A 21,908-nucleotide genomic window follows, 5' to 3' on the forward strand; every position below is an offset into this window, starting at 1 on the left:
TGTAAATGCATACACTTATTAAACAGTACAAGTAAACCACAAAAGTATTTTATTCACAATATTTGAGGAAAGAACAAAAAGTTCAGAAAATAGACAAATTTCAGTTCTACTTAAGATACCTCTGCTCTTCAGAACCTTTCTGTTCCCAACTAGTTTTTCCAGTAAAAGAAATTTAAGATATATAGCTATGCTGTCATGTTGAAGCTTTTAATATCCCATGACAGTGATTGATATATTACATTACCTTCTATAACTGATTCCCTGTAGTCACTTTCATTGCATCTAGTGAAATAATTTTTAGAAAGAAGACTAAGTTTTTGTAACAAGATAACTTCTCTCTTCACTCCCCCACATAAACATACTCACATATATCTTACCTTACACACATGCTCACACACCACACACATACACATACACATGCAAAGTATTCATTTGTCCACATTTATGTTCATGTGTACTCCACATGTGTTCACACACCATATATACACATATATACACAAATTAACTCATATATTTATTTTATTGTCTCTGTTCACAATTTAGAATAGAATCTCTAGGAAGGCATGAATGTCAAGTGTCAAGTTCTCCCCCCCCCCCCTGCAGTTTTTGTGATTTTATTTAAATACATAGCCTGGAGTTGGGATTGGTGACTCTGCTGGCCAGCTGTGCTGCTCTTTCTAGAGTGGGTTTTTGGTTCTTGGAAGAAATGTTGTGAGCAAACTCAGCATAGCAAGATTTCTGCACACCTGCAGCACTTCCAGCTCCTTGACATTGTGAACCAGAAATTTCCAGAAGCCACTAGGAGACATTTGCTTGGTTTCTTTCTTGCTCCTGTAACCAGTGTTGGGCATTAGGGTCTGGCCCTTGAATCTTCTCCGTACTCTGTTGTTGATACCTCTGGGTCTCCACCAGTTTCACTTAATTTTGACATAGTGGTCTGACTGATGTAGCACGAATTCTAATTGGTCTTAATAATAAAAACCCAGAGCCAGATATTGGGGTAAATGCTGAAAGATTAGAGAGACAAAAGAGCAAGCCACAGCCACCTCTTACCTCACCAATTCCTTAGTTGGAAAGGAAGGAGCTCCTGTCTCTGCCCCACCTTACTACTTCCTCTCTCCACTCAGCCATATTACTTCCTGTTTCCTCCTTCCAAATACTGGGATCAAAGGCATGAGATCCCAAGTGCTGTGATTTAAGGTGTGTGCCAACACAGCCTGGCCTCTATGGTTAACTAGTGACTAGCTCTGCCCTCTGCAGGCAAACTTTATTTGTTAGAGCACAAACAAAATATCACCACAGTTCCCACTTTTTTGTCTAAAATTAAATAAACTAATATGAGAAAAACTACATGCAATAAGTACAATAACTATATACAATATATATAAGCAATAATTTCATTAATAATGTCTGGTCCATTAACATTTGACAAATTCAGAAAAAATACTCAATTATCTATCCTGTCTTGGTGAGTCCAAAGGGTTATACCTAATTCACATTCTATCCTAACTTGTATTACCAAAACTATCTTTTAATGTCTCTCAATCCTATACACTTTACATTTCTTTAGTGAATTTCTTTTCTGAATCTGGTAACAAGGAAAACTATAACTATCTAGTCTTGAACTCCACCGAGACCCAAGAAGGAAATGATATTACCTGAGTAAGCAGGAAGTACAAGCAAGCAATTTCCAGAAAATGTGAGAAATAACAGAAACAGCTGGGTGCCTAGACATTGTAACATTGTAGAATCTGTAACATTGGGGCATCTATCTTCAGCCTACAGGCCTAGCATATCTGACAGACTTATCTGTGAAGCAAGATTTTCTGAAGGGCTGTCCTACCTTGTCTTGACAAAGTTCAACAACTCTTTCTTTTGTGTCCTGCTTATCCCATTTGAACAGCATACTGTCAGCAGTAAAGGAGAGGGCATTTTCTTGCCCAGTGGCTAACTTTTGCCATAAAGAAAGTAAGCTCCATGTGCAGTTTCTTTGATGCCCATAATCTGCCCCAAAGTAGATTGGTGCTGCCAGGATCAGACATGTCTCATTGTCATAAAAAAAAAAAGGAACTCATATTGTTAAAACATCTTAAATGCCATATTCTATAGATCTCGGAAGTGTTTGAAGACCACCTGTCTACCTAAAATATATCTGTTTGACCTTAAAAACATACCTAATATGACTACAAATATAATTGTATTAGATGACCAACTACTAACCTGCATTTCTTTATTATTCTAAATAGTTTGTAATAATAACTTTCAAAGACAAGCAATTTGCATTACATTGTTAAATGAGATGTATAGGTACAATACCTTGAACAAGATTAGAAATACACAGTATGTTCTAAACAAAAATAATTTCAACTTTGTATCAATATACAAAGATACATATCAATGTAAAATATTTAAAACAAGTAATTGATTTTTAAAAGTAGATTCAATAATCTACCCTTTTATCCTATCTTTATATCCTCCTTTTTTTCTTTTCAAAGTAGATTCAATAATCTACCCTTTTATCCCATCATTTCTATATCCCCCTTTTTTTATTTCAAAAGAAGAACCCTGAATCTAATCTCCTTTGTTCAGCTTTTTTTCCTGACCATTACAAATAGCAACTTGTAACCAACTCCCCTAAACAATGACAAATATCCATAATCCATTGAATGACCAAAAACCACCTACCCCATCTCTTGGGAATGTGGTATTTTAAATTTACTTCCTGTTGTCTGAGGGTGATGGCATCTTTAGGGGATCAATACTGAAAAAATGTTGGGTTAATTGTCAAGTCCTGAGAGTGGTAGCTATATTATTTGTTGTCTAGCCTCTGCATAATAGGAAAGTACAGGGCTTGTCTTGAGCTCTGGCTAGAATAGTCTGTGGGGCTGGATCATCTCAGCTAGCCACCTCAAAATTGTCCTTAGCAGTTTGTAGTCCAAAGTCAATCTTTAGGTGATGTTTGTCAGCTTAGTGATGTTATTATAGTCCATGTGGAATCATCATTGTGGAACTCCATTCTCCTTCTGGAGATTTCAAAGGTCACTGTTAGGCATGGTCACGGTTCACTGCTGAAAACTTAAACATTTTAAATGGCATATAAAGCAGATCTCAAAGAGGTTAAAGGATCAATATTTTTTATGTACATCCAGGGTATAAAAACTTAATTCCTAATTACCTGATAGAGACTCAAACCTGAAATCATGTGCAAGGAGCTAGATGAAGCCTTTTTCTATAATTATTTAGTACTATATACGACCATTAATATTAGTACTCTATATAACTATTAATATCATGACAAAAAGTTTAAAATATATATATTATCTTATAAATTTTGAGATATATTTATACCTTAAGAAAAGTGTTAAAGAGTCAAAATAATCTTCTTTGTTATCAGATTCAGAAAGAAATTCACTAAAGAAATGTAAAGTGTATAGGATTGAGAGACATTAAAAGATTAGTGGCAATAGAATAGTCCCTAATTTTGGTTTTTCTTCTGTCTCATATCTGGTGGATCTTCTGACATGAGACAGAGATTTTTGGATTTTTCTTTAATAAGCATGCTTGGGTTTAGAAAAGGAGAGAGCCACACTCCAACTCCAAAGTCAGCTTTAATTTTTAATTGGACTGGGACTGCAAAAAGACCATTTGCATTATGTGTCTGTAGAGAACAGCAGAAATAAACATTTAGGAAGATTTATGAAATTTTATCCTGTTGAAGATGTGTTATATCAATAAGGCAATTTACTTTTTTTCTTGGGACATTTTTTCTGGATTATTTGTCTTTTCTCTTCACATGTCTCATTTGTCCAGTGGTCTTCAGATTCCTTAGCTGGATGCCTTCATTCTCTTGAAAAGACAAAAACAAAACCCTGTCCCAATTCTAATTTTGGGGAGGTTCCCTTTTGGCAAGTTATATCTGATCAAATGAAAAGCATTTGTTGGTTTTAAAGTTAGTTTAGATTGAATGACCATACTGATGAACTATCACCTCTACTAATTAAGAGGTCTCTCTTGTTCAAATCGAACTTTTTATCAATTTTGATGGTATCCATAGCTTTTCTTCTCCTGTGGAAGCAAAAGCAAAACCTCTTCCCCAACATAACACATATCTTGGTTTCTATTCTGAGGTCAACACATCTTTAAAGTATATAGGCTGACTTAATTCAGTAGTTTTTTCTATTATCCAATGTCTCTCTGCAGCTGTTGTTCCTTTATCATTAGCATTTAGAAAATTCAAAGTTAATAAAGCATTATCTAGTGTTGGGTGCCAGATGTAGAGTGAATTCTAGTTGGTCTTAATAATAAAAACTCAGAGCCAGATATCAGAGTAATTGCTGAAAGATCAGAGAAGTAAAGGAGCCAGCCACTAGAAAGACTTCTTACCTCTGCTGAATCCTCAGACCGAAAGGGCCAAGCTCCTGTCTCCACCCCGCCTTATCACTTCCTCTTTCTGCCCAGTCATATCACTTTCTGTTTCCTCCTCCCAAGTGCTGAGATCAAAGGCATGAGATCCCAAGTGCTGGGATTAAAGGTGTGTACCACCACAGCCTGGCCTCTATGGTTAACTAGTGGCTAACTCCACATTCTGATCTCTAGGCAAACTTTATTTGTTAGAACACAAACAAAATATCACCATAGACTGATGCCTGATGAACTTCTTGGTCCTCTTTTTGACAATCTTGGTCTTCCCCAGAGGCCAGAAGGCAGCTGCAAAAGAGATGGCGGCCACCTCACAGGTCGCACAGTCAAGTCCTCTTCATTGCTGTATCCTCAATATCAAGAACAGCAGCAGGCATGTTGTAGGTGCCAGGGCCACTGCACAGTGCCTGGCAGTGCAGGACACAGCCCCCAAGGTTGTGTGACTTTGGCACAACCCTGTGAAGGCACAAAGTATCTGCTAAGCACTGCTTTGTGTCTGTAATAAAGGCACTTTCACAAATAGTAAAAGTCCATGAAGCTTTATTTTTGCCTTTATGGTTCCTTTCTTTGGTACATAGTATGGGGGCACTGGACATTGCATAAAGACACCTTGGCCCTATTACAAAGGAAATCCTCTTCTGTTCCACCTAAATCTGTAAGAATCCCTTAAAGCTTGAGGCTGATAGGCTCCATATTTCTGTAAGCCCCCAGGAAACTATTAGTGAACTCAAGATAAACAGTTCTTAGCTGTTCCAAGTTTTCCATTTTTCCTCAAAGTCAAACACATGAAGTAGCCTTTCAAAGAAATTCTACAGTTAAACTAAAGGAAAACTAGGAAGAATAAAAAATATTATACCTTTCTGTACTCCCTAAGTACAAAGCAAAAAATGTTGGCAAGAGTATTTTTTTCCTATATCTTTTGGAAGTGAGTTGCAGATTCTTCATGATTCTTCATTCATCCCAAACACTAGGATGGCTTGGAGGAATATTTTTTGAAATGTAATACATTAAAACAAACTTCAAACTGGTAAGTTCCTTGTTGTAGCTGCCAAATGTTAGCTAGGCCATTTCTTTTTCTTCTGTTTTGTATAATCCACATGGCTTTGACAATACAACGGTTGGTTCTGTAGTAAAGCTACAGATCCCAAGAGAGGATATTCTTCTTGGCAAGTTAAGAACTGAAGAGGATTACAAATGCCACTTTACACTATAGCTCCATACAATTTACAGCAGAGAATTAGAAATACTGAAAAACGAGAGCTCTGCCTGTGGTCTTAGACATGTTTACACATGCTCTCCATGCACGTGCACAAATAATTGCACATTTTTGTATGCACTCCAATTTTATGTTCCTATACTTTACTGCTAATAATTTTAGCCACTGTAGTACTACATACAAAGGAGGATTTCAGAGTAAGTGTTTATAAGCCAGTGTGTCAGTAGGTGACAGAAGACTTAAAAGGCAGCTACAGGGAAGGAAATTGCACCTTAGCACAGGTTTCTTTTCTATTGTCACATTTTGGAGACTTTATCATTATTATGTGACAAGGATTGAACATGGGACCTTACACATGCTAGGCAAGTTCTTTGTCACTGAGCTACACCTTCAACCTTATTGCAGTTTTATCTTGAGATCGCTGTAGACTGACACACACATAAGAATACAAAGAGACTTCATGAATCCTCTCTGAAGTTTTCCCCAGGGTAAAATTACAAAACTATAATATAATATCCAAAGCAGGATACTGCCATTGAAACAGGCAGAATACAGAATACTCCAGTGTCATAAGGAGCCCTCGTGAGTTCTCTTTTAGAATTAGGTTTATTCCACCACAACTTCTTAAGTCCTGACAACCACATTCTGTTTCCTGTTTCTATGGTTTTGTCATGTCAAAAATGTAATGTAAACAGCATCATACACATAATCTTTGAGCGTTAGTTGTTTTTAAATCAGCAGAATTCCCTAAAATTCATTGAGGTTATTGACTATATAATTATTTTTCTTATTTCTGACTATTAGTCCGCAGAATGTATAGACCATAGGTCTTGTTAACCTATGGTATACCTATGCCATTGTAATTTATCTGTCTTGTTTCCAGAATTTGGCTATAACAAATACTACTGCAATGAACATGTAATACAGGCTTTCATTTTAATTTAAATCTTGGACTAGGGATATAGCTTGATGGTATAGCACTTGTCTAATACATATGAGTCCCCAGACTTGATCTCCAGAACCACAAAATAGGAGGAAGAAGGAAGGAAGGAAGGAAGGAAGGAAGGAAGGAAGGAAGGAAGGAAGGAAGGAAGGAGGGAGGGAGAAAGGAAGGGAGGGAGGAAGGAAGGGAGGAAGGGAGGGAGGGAGGGAGGGAGGGAGGGAGGAAGGAAGGAAAAAAGCAGGATTGCAACCCTTCTAGAATGGCTCTATGATTGTATGTAAGTGTACAGGAGATCCAGATTTTCACACATCCTTGCCGGTGTTTGGAACTGTCATCCCTCTATTTTATAATCTCAGCCATTGTGACAGGTGTGTGGTGGTATCTCTTTTTTCTAAGAGCTTACTTTCCACCTGTGTGTCTTCTTGTGTCTTGCCAAATTGATTAATTATATACTTTCTAAGAGTGAGTTCTGAGAATTTCTATGCCATTGCTACCAAGGCCTTTGTGAGATAAATAGTTGAAAAAGAATATGTCTTAACCTTTCACTTTCATGGCAGGGTTTTCTACACAACTTTCTAAATTTTGATTATTCCAGTTGATCAATTTGTCTTGTATGGTTCATCTCTGGGTAAATTCTAAAAACTCATTGCCTAGGCCTAGATTCTCAATGCTGGTCTTATATTTTTTCTCTATAAGTTTTATAATTTTCCATTAAAGTCCATGGTACATTTAAATTTTTGTAGCAGATGTAAAACTTATATCAAGGATCATATTTGTGCTGTGTGATGCCTCAACACTAGCTTTTGAGAACACTGCCTTTACTTCATGGCATTGATTATGAAAAGTCATATAATCCATATATAGCACTCTTGGGCATACATCTAAAGATATATAAATCCGAATATTGCAAAGATACAAACACATCCATACTTATTCATAATAGCCATGATATGGAAACAGCTGAGATGCCAATCAACATATGGCTGCATAAAGAAAGCATGGTACATATAATATATACAATGGAGTTTTATTCAGTCACAAAAGAGAATAACATGTCATTTTCAAGTAAACAGATGGAACTGGAAGTTATGATTGGGCAAAATATTGTGAATTTTTTTCAAACAGTTTCTCTTTTTTTAATATTTATTTTTATTTTGTGAGTATGAGTGTTCTGACTGCGCATATGTGTGTGTGTGTGTGTGTGTGTGTGTGTGTGTGTGTGTGTGTACCACATGTATACAGTTACCCACGAGGCCAGAAAATGATATCAGATTCCCTGGAACTGAGGTTATTAGGATTTGTGAGCTGCCATGTGGGTGCTGGAATGGAATTCAAGTTCTCTGGAAGAGCAGCCAGTGCTCTTAATCACTGAGCTCCTTTATGGTTTCTTTTTATATGTAAAATGTGTATTTAATCAGGAGTGTGTGTGTGTGTGTGTGTGTGTGTGTGTGTGTGTGTGTGTGTGACATGAAAGCAGAGTGGAGGAAGCAGATCAGTGAAAAGATATAGGGTAGTAGGGAAGTAAATATGAGCAAGGCACAATGGTGTGTGTGTGTGTGTGTGTGTGTGTGTGTGTGTGTGTGTCATATAATGGAACCTATTCTTTGTATTTTTTCTTTTGTATTTTTTTTTAAATCAATAGAAGCAAAGTTAAAAAGGGAGGAAAAAATGTGGCAGCCCCTCCATATGATACAAAAGCTGATAGAGAGGTAGGGAATATAGCTGTGTTGCAGGCATGTAGGAAAATACCGATATTTAGTCAAAGGAACTGGAAAGCTATAAATAGGCTTTAAAGCTCCAGTTTGCTTGTTAAACACTGAGTTTTAGGAACTATATGGGACTACACAAACAAAGAAAAGAAAAAGCATTAGGCCAATTCTCAGAACAAGGCAAAATGAAGCTACCTAGCCTGAGGTATGTAGTGCTATATAACCTAACCAACATGGCCCTAAGCATCCTGTTAGCAGTAGACTTCTAGGTATAGCCTGTGACTAGCCACTGTATTATCTTATTTTCAGATTTGCTTTTCTTTTCTGTTTCTTTGATTTTTATCTTTAGGGTAATCCTCCTGCCCTGATCCAGGACTTTCGCCATTTGACCCTCTTTGAAACTATAACAAACCATCCTTTCTATGGTAGGTGTCTTCTCCTCTGTTGGCCTCACTACACCTGAGTAAAAAAAAGTCACACTATTTAAAGCATGTGGGTGTCACAGGTAGAAGTTGTTTGCATTAGTGTGACTAGGATGTGAATTATGTCCACCATGTACTGGGAGTTTATATTCAGAGTATAAAGAAGCACGATGGGCTGAGCAATAAGATGGAAACTACAGTATCAGAGATCAGCCCATAGCAGACTGTTTGGACTCTGGACCCAGAATCACACACAGCTCATATCAGTCACCACTGTCCCAGGAAACCCTTTATATGTCTTGCCCAAATCAACCCCCTGCTCTGTTGACTTGCTTTCTTCTCTCCCTTCCATCACTCTTCATACACTTAACAATCACTTTGTTTGGGCAACACCATTTCCAGGATGCTTTCCTCGAGCTTCGCTCTCTCTTTGCACAGGTTGAATATCTTTTTCTATGATGTCCTTGCACCCTATACTTACTTCCCTCAGCATATCTCACAACCTCAATTTAAATACCCAGGTTATGTCACTGACAAAGTATCTCAAGGGAAAGATGGTTATCATACAGAGGACCTGCCACTTTGTTAACTCTTAAAATGAACTGTGTCCATCATCTTTATCATCCACTCATCGTTCAGCACTTGTGTGGCACAGAGCTACCACATGGGTCTTAGCTGAGCGAAGAGCCTTAACCTCCAGTCTCTCTATCACCAAGCTATCCTAACTATCACTTCAGAGTCAGATTAACCCACAACTGCATTTGGTGGTTAATAACTCTTATGATGTTTTCATTAGCATCTTACAATCCCCCTGCCTTTCTTTCTTATCCCGCTTCACTTTCCTCAGAACAAAAACTGGATTTTCTTTGTGCATGCTCCAGGGTGCACAATGTTACCACCAACAGTCAAATCACCATGTCAAACATCTCTGCTATAAACCAAGTGCCTGACCCCAGCAGTATCCTCTGTATTGCTGGGCAACCATTATATTTATCTTCAGTTGACACCTATCAGGTTCCCTACAGCAGCTGCTACAAAATTCTTCCACTCTACTGAAGCTCCAAATCCTGCCCCTTCTCTGAGGCTCAGAAAAAGCTCTCCTCTTCCCAACTGAGGGGACAGCTTTATGGTCATGAGTTGGTTTGTATTTTTTTAAAATCCTCAGTGTTTTTCTATCTCCATCTCCATCTACACACTGATTCTCAGCTCTCACCCAGGGAAGGAAATGCCTATCAAGCATCTCAGTGCTGAATTCTTGATCCACATTGCACCAAATATCTGAGCTTTTCCCCCTCTCCTTTGTTCCTTTCCTTCATCACACAGGAATGTGTAAACCTTGTCAATCTGAAAAGTATTTTGTGACTCACTAGCATGTGTGAAGTATTTATAAGATCCCACTTAGAAGGAGAGCCAAGTATAATTAAAGTAGTTTACAAATATTATGTTATTTAATACTGATGACAATCACTGATACTTTTGATGTTATATTATATATTTTATTGATTAGGAAACTGATGCCAGGGGAATAAGAAAGCTTACTCAAGGACACATAAGTTGGTTGTGGGTTTTTCCCCTATTAATATATTACAACTTTTCCAAAGACGAAACAAAAGTTTTCTTGACTCTTATCCTATGTACTTCTGCTATCTCTCTGCTGTTCCCATCACAGACACTTCTTAAACATTTCTATCAATGAGAATAGGAACACACATATACCACACATAACTGCCACAGATACTTCCGGAAATGTTTGTTGAAGTGTTGAAAAATGAATTTTGTTTTTAAAATATCTAAGCCGGGTGGTGGTTCATGCCTTTAATCCCAGCATTTGGGAGGCACGCATTTCTCTGTGAGTTGGAGGCCAACCTGATCTATAAAGTGAGTTCCAGGACAGCCAGGGCTACACAGAGAAACTCTGTCTTGAAAAAACAAGTGTGGGGGGGGGTGGGGGTGGGGGGGGGTGTGTATTTAGAATATGTCAGCACTTCCTTTCTCTCTTTTTCTCAGAGGCAATCATTTTCTAAAACACTTCAAGCACCAACAGTTTAAAATCCAAAGAAATTAAAGCTCTAGAGTGCTCTTTGGATTGAAAAGTGCTTTTCACCTGGGTATTTTTTCTTTAGTTACCTAACCTGCCTCTATGACCCACAACTTGACACAGTTTCCACAGCTTTCAAGAGCTTTCTTTGTCTGAATAAAGACAAGATCAAGACCAGAGAGGAAAAACCGACAACAGTTTCAGCTGGAATTGCGTCCGTAACAGAGGCCAAGGCTGACACCAAGGCTTCTGAGGAAGCAAACATTTCTCCCATTGACAAGTGTTTAATTGGACACTTTGAGAATCCAGTGTCATGCATGCAGATGCAAATGTCTGAAAAGTTGTTCACAGTGTAGCTTGTGCCAGACAGGCAACAATGCCAAGCCAGCAAACAGCCTCCCATTTATTCTGTTGGACTTAGCTTCTAAAGACGTTTCATGGCTCTCCGAACCTCATAAATTTCCACATCCAAAGACCCATCTGTGTTTTCAAAGCAGAATCCTTCTTCCCACATGGGCATACATCAGTCTTTCCCCTGCCAATCTTGCTACTGCTTGTTCTGAATTAGAAAAATAACTTGCAAGGTGTTTACTCCATCTCTAAAAGTGTAAAGTTAAATGTTCAGTAGTTTTTGGAAACCAATACAAAATTAGCAATAAAACTAGTCCCTTTCTCTGAATTAAAATCTTGACTGTTCTGAGATATGTTCTGTTATTCCCAGTCTCAGGGAATGATTGCTTAGAAGCTCAGCTAATAGAGAAGTCCACTGTAACAGGTGAGCTATAGAGAAGTACTGATTGATTGGCAGAATAAAAGAGACTATTAACAAACGAGCACTGAGAAATTTGTAAGCATTAAGCCATTAATAGTCTGCCTTAAATATGCAATGTAGAAAATATAAAATCATTACTAATGTTTACATTGCTTTTGCTTTGTCTCCCTGTTATCACACATATTTCTCAAGAGAAATTGTTAAATGTTTCAAGATATTGTTTTAATGTGTGTGTGTGCATGCACACACATATACTTGCACATGAACACATGCATATAGGTGATCCTCTGCAGCTAGAGTTATGTGTCACTCAGTGTGGATGCTGGAACTCAAACCTCAGTCCTCTGTGAGAGCAACAAGTCCTCTTAACCACTGAGACATGTCTCCAGCTCCAGGAAATTTTAAAGGTTTAAAGCCCCAAACTGGGTATATATATTAAGAACATTTATCATGTATTAAAAGTAGTTAATTCAAGAAGAGAATCTTGAACAAAAAACGTTCTCACTCTTGCACAATGCTAATGTGAAAAGCAGAGAAGAGAAATGAGAAGTCAAGTGTAGAGATAAATATCTCATGAGGACAAGCAAGAAACTTAAACTGAGCATTGTCTATACCTCCACTTTCAGTTGCAACATAAAAAGCTTGCTATTAACATTCAGGCATCTGTACTGGCCTGCCCTTAGGGTCCTGACAGAATGCATTCTCCGCTGCAACCACTAAGAGCACATCCTGTATGCATTAGCCATGTTCCCTTTTAAAAGACAGGCCCTGCCTGGCTCTCTTTCTCTTTCTCTCCTTCGCTCTCATCCCCAGGGACTGGTCTCTGCCCCCTTCTCTACCCCTTCTTTCCCCTCTCCTCAATAAACCTCCCATGTGGGCCCTGTTGTGTGGTGTGACTCTTTCCCACCATTTTTAAAATACAACACTTGCAAGTCACTGTTCCTGTCCTTACCACCACGAATAGAAACAAACAAGCTGAAAACCAACAACTTTAGTCCTCCTTGGTTCATCAGAGGACTAAAAGGCAAACCAACATTGTAAGATTAAAGAGATGGGAAAACCCAGAGTCATAGTCAAAATTTATTCACCTGGACCAGAGCCACTAGAGTCATAAGCAGTAGAAACATGGAAATGGCACTTTTGAAAACCTGCTGGAAGATGAGTCTAACATAGAATACATTGAAAAGTGAGAAGTTCCTGGAGCTCTTGGTGAAGGAGGTATCCTCCATCTAGGGCAACCACAAAGCAACTATAGTGAAGAGGACCAGAGATCAGATTCCCAACACCAATGCAAAAGCCACGAATGATACCTATAATCCCATTGGTGGGGGAGCAGACACAACAAGGTCATGGGTGGTTTCTGGCTAGTCTAATCAAGTCAGTGAACTCCAGGCTCAGTTAGAGACCCTGTCTCAAAAACAAAGATAGAGTCACTGAGGAAAATATTTAATCTCAATATATGACTTCTACATTCATCTTGACACTCACAAGAACCCCCACCCTCACACATACCCCACTAACACCTCTCTACACATACACAAAGTAATTGGATATCTGCCAATCATGTATGTATTTGTTATTTTTCTGTTGCTGTGAGAATTTCAAATAAAGGAGGGATTTATTTTGACTTACAGTTCAAGGAATGGAAAGTTATAAAATAGCATAGCTTGAGGTAAACAGTCACTCTAGCCCATGGAATAGGGCTGCCCATACCTACAGTGTGTATTAACCTAATCTACATAATTCCTCACAGGTGTGCCTGGAGTTCTGTCTCCTACATGATTCTTAGAGAATCATAAATACTCCTTTCTTATAGTTTATATCTGTTAACAGTATGAAATGGCTCTGGGTCTAATGTAATGGCCTTTGCTTTGAAAAATCCTTGCTTCACACTTAAGGACTGAGGTTTGGACACCCTGAACCCATGGTCACAGAGTGATGTGAAAGATGTGGGAGTAGTGGCCACTCATTCTCCAGGAAAGAGACGTGACTGGAACTTAGAAAGATTTCAAAGAACGGTTGGATTTTTTAAACTGTGTTTTAAGGCCTAAAGGATCAGAGGGAAGAAAAAGATATTCTAAGCAAAGAGAATCACAGAGGCAAGGGGAAAAAGGTGAACATGGGCACAGCCTTCCTAGAGTGATGGAGGTCCAGCGCAACTGCAGAGAAGATGAGATGTGTACCACTCAGTAACAAAGGGTTCTTGAATGCCAAGTTATTTAAATCTTTGTTACCCACCCCAATCCACTCCCTAGTTTCTTGACAGACAGACTTTCTATGTAGCCTAGGCTGGTCCCTGTAGGGAAAAGGGGTTGGCTAAAGAAACCCACCCTGACCCTGGAGCCCAGAATTAGGAAAGGATGGCTCAGATAAGGCCAGTGACAGAAACACAGTTTAGCTCAGATCAGAGCCATCTCTGCCCATGTCCAACTGACTTGTGAAACCCACCAATTACAGAGAAGGACAGTAGAATCCTGGCCCTAAGGCCCAGGACCAGGGAAAGAAACACAGCCTTGTTTGGGATCTGAGCCAGAAAAATGAACACTTTATCCCCAAGCCCAGAAACAAGAAAATATGCCCTAACTCTTGTCATAACACTCTTGGCCCCTAGAAGCAGAGTCAGTGAAAAAAATGTGCCCTGGCCTTAGAAGCAGTGTCAAAAAGCCAAGAAAGGCCAGTGAAAGAAACACAGTTTGGCCCTGAAATCAGGGCCATCTCTACCTCTTGCCCACAAAACTGGCCAATCCCTGGGCAGAAAAAAACTAACCAATCACAGTTGACTCCACCACCTGGACATCCTATATAAACTGCCATGCCTAGTCAGTTATAAGCTGTTCTCTCCACCCTGGTAGAGGCAGCTACTCTCCTGGACTCCTTCCCAAATAAATCTCTTTCTCAAAAGAGTTTTGGGTGAAGACCTTCATTGAGAGCTGAACAGAAGAACCTTGCTGGGACATCCCATAGCGGATTGAACAAGTAGGGAGCTGAACAGAACCTTGCTAAGACATCCCATAGTGGATTGAGCAAGGGGGAGCTGAACAGAAGAACCTTGCTAAGATGTCTCATAGTGGACTGAGCAAGAGAGAGCTGGTAACACTGAGCAGGAGATTGTAGCTCTTCAGGAGAGGAGCAGGATTGCTGTGTCCTGCTGGGAGACCATCCCCCATCACACCAGGTATATCCTGACTTTCCCAAGGAGTCCGGATATCCTTCCCTGCTGAAGCAATTCCAGGCCTGACTCTCCCTAGAAGTCAGAAAAATTTCCCTTCCAGCAATGAGCTGTTTTTTGCAGTCCCAGCTGTCAGAGCTGTGCTACACAGCTCCAGGTGTCGGGACACTTTCAGGGCAGAGCTGTTGTTCTGAGCAGCTTGAGGTATCCGGGATACCTCACCCTCCAGGGCTGAACTGTCTCCTGGCAGTTCAGCCATCACAGCTGTGCTACACAGCTCAAGGTGTTGCCTGACTCCCCAGGTAGTCAGGACCCCAAACCCACAGAGTTGCAAAACTCAACTTTTGCAACCAGTTTACTAACATTTTTGGTGCAATTTACTAACAGTCCCTAACTTGAGATCCTCCTGTCTTAGCCTCCTAAGTGTTGGGATTATATGGATGTGTACCCTTTACCTGGCTTTTAAATTTTCTTCAAAGAAGTAATATGTCTGGACTTGTTTTTAAAAAAGAAAGCAGCTGTACCAAGAATATTTTATGACAATTGAAGTGGAGAGAGGCAGAGCCGGGAGGACAATGGATCATGGGGGACCCTGTTGCTGTGGGCCACATGAAATGGGTAAGCTTGAGATATTCTTAGAAATTAAAGTGGGCAGGATTTAATACTAGATAAATATGGAAAATAAAGCATAAAATACTTTTGACACATTTGTATTGCATAAATTGGCAAATGAAGATTCCATTAGTGATGAATTCTTATAAAATGAGAGAATGTACTGGGAGGACAGGGATGGCTGCACCTGCGGACCATTCAAGCAGAGTGACCAGTATACGTCCTCTAGTTTGGCTGTGCTGTGAGGGCACTTGGTGGAGGCGCTGCCACCTTACAACGGATCTCCAATCTAAAATGACACATCTACTTGACAGAGCAAGTGGGAATAAAAAGGAAGACAGACTTGACTAATAACTGTATATCGTATTTTAAGTACAGTTTTAGAGTTCTAATCCTTATGTCAGAGTCAGTGAAGGAAGAAAGGCTGTAATCCTAATACTAAGGAAGCAGAAACAGAAGGACTGCAAGTTTGAGCCCAATCTGGGCTACCCAGGGAGACACCATTAAAAAAAAAAAAAAACCAAAATGAAGCAAACAAATAAATAAAAAACAATGAGAAACTGAAGGATTGGGGAAATAGAGGTAGTGCAAAGGAAAAACTATTAGGAAGTGAGGGAAATGTAGCAGAGAGTGACGGGTAAAACACAGCTTATTTAGAACTCAGGGAAGGAACTAGCTTCCTCTTCTAACAGCAACAGAACTGCCAACTCTTCTCATCTTTTTCAGTTTGTTAACAAGACACAATAGGAGAATATTTGAGGTATGGGTGCTGACAGAGAGGTTGATCTTACTTTGCAGAAAAGGGATTGGAAAGTTTTGCACTGGGTGAGGAATGGCAGAGAGGGAGAATAAGATAAAAAAGAAAAGAGAGAAAATTTATTTTATTAGGAGAAATTTTTCAGAACATTTGATAAAGTCTATGACAAATTGTTAGCAAGGGAAATGACCAACACAGTATGATTTGGTGTAGTCGTACCAGGCTCTTTGTAGAAAAGAATGTATCAGCATAGTACCTTACATACAAAGAACACCTTTGCATTGGTTGCTGCAGGAACAATTTAAAGTAGATGCAGCTGGATGCTTGTATCTTTCTTGTATAAACTAAAACTTTAAAACTATAGTGCCTACACTGTCTCAGCTCCCATGACTGGCAGTAATTCATAGCCTTCTGCCTTTTAATCCATGATAAACATCTTTTATCTCAGAGCCTTGCTTTGCTGTGGAATTTTTTGCTGTATGTTCCCTCTAACTCTGTCAACCATGTCAAGTGAAAAACTAAAGCAGACGGTATGTGGAGACCAGCAGAGTCAAGAGCTCTAGGGAGAGGGTCAGTGGCTGGAAGAATTCTTAGCATCAGAACAGGATGCTCATAAGAGGTGATATTTAGAGACTGAAAAATCAGATGATACTTTCAGTGCAATGGAGGTCTCCAGTATAAAACACTCATGACTCAATGTTCAGCAAGGAAGTTAACCCTTTTATGAACTGGACAATCATACTGATAACTTTTTTTATAAAGTGAACAATGGTGGATAGTGTGAATAAAGTCAAACTTACCAGTATGGAATTTGCTTAAGGTAAGATACACCTGTGACACCATGTATCCCATGTATAATATGTGAAGACTTGGATATCAAGTAGTAAGAGGATAGTCTGCTTCTGAATCTCTGGATCATTAAAGACATTGTAAAATATGTTGAACATGATGTTTTTCAGTTTAATGCATCTACTTACCTTTACTGCTTACCAAGCATCTCCAAGTAGGGTGTTGAGCAATATAAAACTCAGCTGGGCAATGGACAAGTGTAACTCTGATGCTGCCCTCAGTCTGACTGTGAGGAGGACCCACAGGAGACAGCCATACATGTAAATTCATCCATATAGTGGGCAGACACAGGGAAACCAGAAACTCTTGTGGTCCTTGAATCCATATCAGTATTAAAAATGAAATAAAGTAAAACTTTTGCATGTGTCTGTGTGGTATGGGTGTTTTTGTTTGCATGTGTATGTGTGCATGTGTTCATGCCTGCAGAGATCCAAAGTTGACATCCAGAATCTTCCCTCCATCTCTCTACCTGAGGCAGTGCCTCTTAACTGGACACAAAGCTCTCCAGCAAAGGCAACTTTGAAACACACGGGAGCTACCCAGCTTGCCCCAGGGAACCCCTATCTCTGTCTTCCAAACCCTGGAATTACAGGCATGCTACTACATCTACCCTCCATTGCCATTTGGTATAGTTAAATATGTGGTAGTTCACCCTCTTGCTCAAACTCAGTATTCTATTCTTTATCTAGCATATAGCACAGACTCAATAAACTATTGAAATATTAATATGCACTGAATAAAACAGTAACTAAAGAGACTTACACCAGTTGGTCCTACTACTTTGCTATATTACAGAGGAGATCCCAGAGCTGAATGGGGTGGCTCACACCTATAACCCCAGCATTTGGGAGGCTGAAAGGCAAGGGTAGGTTGCAGCAAGTTTGAAGGCAGCCTTGGCCGCATAGCGAGTTCCTGAGCAATAGAAGTACTGAGTGGAAAATTGTGTTAAAAACAGGAAGGGTGGGAAAACAAAAAAGGAGGGAGGGGAGAAGGAACAAAGAAGGAAAGGAGAAAAAGAAGAAATGAGGGAAGGAAGGAGCATGCACAAATGAAGACAGAGGACTAACAATCCAACAATGGCAAGCACGAGAATGGATTATTTGTTTTTAAAAGCTAAGTTGTTCAGGGATAGTGGGAGTGGTGGTGGGGAGAAAGTACATTTTAAAACTCTAGCTCCAGGGCAAGTAATAAAAGATTTTGCTTTAAAATTTTTTTCATAATATTGTGAGCAAGAAGAAAGTCTATTCCATCATACCAGCCTCCAGGGCAGAAAGTGCCAGCCTCCTGAGCTAAATCAAACTGGCATGGGCTCTCAGACTTCCAGGCAGCTACCATTGGTCTCTGCCTTCCATGAGGCTAAACCTGGCAGACACAGGAAGAAAAATAAATTTCCACTTACTTTATAGGCCAGTTTTTTGCTCTCATCAATTAATTATAAGGGTCTTGAAAGCCCATCTTGCATTCCCACTGTTCCCTATTAGGATGTTGGCAAGCAGCCTCTCACCAAAGACACAAAGCTATAAAGTACACACACACACACACACACACACACACACACACACACACACCCCAGTGCTTAGATTTAGATCTCATGGTGTAGCCCTTAGGTACTGTTCACTGATCACAACCCTCAGGGTCACCCACTTTAAATTCCCTAAATCAGTAAAGTTATTAAGATACATGAGCATTTAAGTTCAAATTGTGGAATCATAGAGAATTCAAACATTTTTGTTTCTGTTTTGTTTTTGTTTTTGAGACAATATCTCACCAGGTAGCCTAGGCTGTCCTTGAACTCACAGCAATCCTCCTGCCTAAGCATCTCCAGTGTTGGAAATACAAGTGTGTGTCATCAAACCTGGCTGACAATTTTTATTACATTGTGTGTGTGTGTGTGTGTGTGTGTGTGTGTGTGTGTGTGTGTATGTATCTGTCGCCCGAATGCACACCATGGTGAATATGTGGAAATCAGAGGACAACTTGCAGAAACAGTTCTCTTCTTCCACATCAGGGATTTAACTCAGGTCATCAGGGTTGTTAAAAGGAGCTTCAGTTGGATCTTGCTCTTAGGTTTATGGTGAGGATTAAATGCGGCAATATAAGAAGTTTAGACGAACCGTAAAGTGTGTGGCCTGAGCACCATAAATATCAACCCTGAACATTTCATATCAGAATGACACATGACCTCACAACTAGTTCTTTTGGAAAAGAACCTAAGAAAGTCAGTCTTTTTCACCAAGCAAAACATTTACTCTACTTAACCAGATAAACTTGAAATAAGTAGGTAACACAGATTTTATTTTTGAACTATATGTTTGTTACACATAGTATGCAAAGGAATATTTTATTATTTAGATAAAATGCCCTTTTAAGTGTCCTCTAAAAATATCCAAGGTCCTTCCAGCCCTAAAATGTTGTGATCTATGATAAAAATTCATAATGAAACAATTTCCCAAATATGCTGGAAATCATGGCATTATCTGACTGGGTTGACTGGAAACAACTGAGACCCAGACTGGGAGCCTGTAATGATAGAGAAGAAAATATTGCCTTCTTTTCTCTCTACCAACTGAAGGTCGCAGGCTCTGCTTGGAAGTGTGGTAAAGAAAGCAAGGGAGCTGTAATCTGCAGAGAAAGAAGCATGGCAAGACTCACAGAATCCCAAACAGTAGAGGAACTATGTAGAATTCCATGAAATCATTCGAAACTTCACTTTCAACCCCGACCAAAGGACATGTAATAACTCAGGGGAGGAATTTATTTAAATGACATCATTTTAGAGATTAAAAAATTAAGAGCTGGTGATGGGACAATGGTTCAATTTGTAAAGTGCTTGCCATGCAAGCATAAGGACCCAACACCCACGTCAAAGGCAGGTGCACTGGTCCATGTCTGTGATCCCAGCACTGGCAGGGTGGAAATAGACGGATTCCTGAACCTTACTGGCCAACTGATCTAGCTGAATCAGTGACCTCCAGGTTCATCAGAGATGCGCTGTCTCAATAGTTTAAGGAAGAAAACCCTTGAGGAAGATACCTGATGTTGACTACTGGCCCCCACAGGCCCACACACACATGTGCATATACATGGAAACACACACACACAGAGAAATTAAAATCTAAAGAGATCAATTGACAAACTCAATCAAGGTCAACTGGTTTTTGTGGAACCTGAGATCTAGGAAACAGAACTGCAGCAGTGGCCAACTGTGTTAAAGCAGTCTTTGTGTGTTGTGCACACAGACATAAGTAGCTTTCTTAATTTACTGAACCAACCCTGTCTACAGAAAACAGACATTGTTCATAGTCTTGGACTCAAAGGAAATGTCTGTTTTTACACACAAGTCAGTGACATGGTTCTTCCTTTAGATGTACCTTTGCACTTTGGAAATACATTAAATGTTACAATGAGAATGATGCCTCAAAACAAAAAGCAGAGGACAAGTTATAAGCAAGAAACAGCGCGAGTATATTTTGTTTTAAGCAAGCATGTCTACTCGAATCCAACTAAAGTAGATAACAGGGTTCAAGAGTCTAGTGATTATTTAACAGCTGCATAGAACCAAATTCTTCTCTATTAACCACAATCAGATATTGCAAAACACTTAGCTCTGAGAAAACAGAGTTGAAAGCCTGCGTGTCTGCTGTCTCCACTTCCTATTCTTGTGCCAGTCATAAATTTGTTCACTCTGCTCTATTTCCTATGCGTTTGTCCACTTAATTCATTCAGTTCTACTTCATTGTCATTTAATAGCTATTGAGTGCTATTAGCTATGACAAGTCAGACACTGCAACTCTGAGAGCGAGCGTTTGACACTCAAATTGAGAGAACTAGGCAGAAAGTGAAAGGAAACCCCCAAAGCTCCCCCACCCTACCCCCATAAAGCCTCTTGGTCACTCAGGAGACTAGAGAACATTCCAGATAGGGGCTGAAGGCGGCTCCTAGGCAGATGAAGGGCAGGCGAGGTCTTGGGGAAGGGCTACAGGTGACAGGCACCAGCAGTTGGGCTCTGCCTCGGGGTTTGTGTGTGACAGGAGGCAGTCCTGGCTTCAGCTGGTGGCTTTGCCTCCCGGTCAAGAAGCTCATTGGCAGCCAGGCCTGCTGGCCTCAGCCCACCCACCCGTTTCCCAGGAGAAGCCGGTCGCCCACAGCCCGGGTGCACGCACCTGGTCACGAGGCTCTGCGGAGCAGCAGCGGCCACACCCGGCTGAGGCCTGCAGAAGACGGGGCCGCATCCGGGGGCGGGAACGGGAAGGTCGCGCTGGGCCTGCAGGGCGGGCCTCGAATCCACAAGAGCTGCCCCCCACCAACTCCAGCTCCTCCCCAGCGCCCTGGGTCTGCAAGCCTGGCTTCTTCACGTGCCCTGAGAGCTGAGGATTCTGCCCTGGCTAGTGGCCCGCAGAAGATGGTGCAATTCTCCTCGCAGCGCGACTTGAGTTTTAACAGAGGCTGTGGCGGACCGACCCGACCTGGACAGGCATCTGTCTCCCTGAGCCTGGCTTAGGCTAAGTGGGGTCCTCAAGGCCTGGCATTTGGAAACCTTGGGCCGGGAATTGTCAAACTCCTCCCCAAGGGAAGCAACTGAACCGTTATTTTGGCCCTGCTGGTAATAATCCAGCACTAGGGAGGCTGAGCCAGCAAGGAGATTGCCCAGGACTTTGAGACTTAGTAAAAGCTACAGAATGAATGAGACCCTGTCTGAAAAACAAAACAAACCACCAGGTTATTTTCTCCTTTCCTGCAAGGTTGAAGGACTGTAAGGGAGGAGGTAACTGTGGAAGGCAGAGGGCGTAATCTAAACTAGGTGATCAGAAAGTCCTTTGTCTGCCTAGGCATTATAAAGTGTCCAGGAAAGAAATGTGCCTTACTACTCACAAAGCATGTGTATTTTTAACACGTTGTGTTTTGGTAAGTCCAAATTCCTTTGCTTAGCCATACTCTTATCAAAGTTATCTTGGTGAAATACTTTGCAGTTCCTGCCTGTTCTCTTAACCACGCCAAGGAA

At 40.3% G+C, this 21,908-nt stretch overlaps 1 protein-coding gene across 1 annotated transcript in view; it reads right to left on the reverse strand.

Moving 5' to 3' along the window:
* The window catches only part of Cpq (carboxypeptidase Q), a 454,961-nt gene extending 433,562 nt beyond the window's left edge, over window positions 1-21,399 (reverse strand). The window contains exon 1 of the mRNA XM_059247593.1: window positions 21,070-21,399. Coding sequence (XP_059103576.1) covers window positions 21,070-21,138 — 69 coding nt within the window. The 5' untranslated portion in view covers window positions 21,139-21,399. The remainder of the gene's footprint in view (window positions 1-21,069) is intronic.
* Between the last annotated feature and the right edge of the window lie 509 nt (window positions 21,400-21,908).

Source organism: Peromyscus eremicus, chromosome 20 (assembly GCF_949786415.1).
Source record: "Peromyscus eremicus chromosome 20, PerEre_H2_v1, whole genome shotgun sequence".
Classification (NCBI taxonomy): domain Eukaryota; kingdom Metazoa; phylum Chordata; class Mammalia; order Rodentia; family Cricetidae; genus Peromyscus; species Peromyscus eremicus.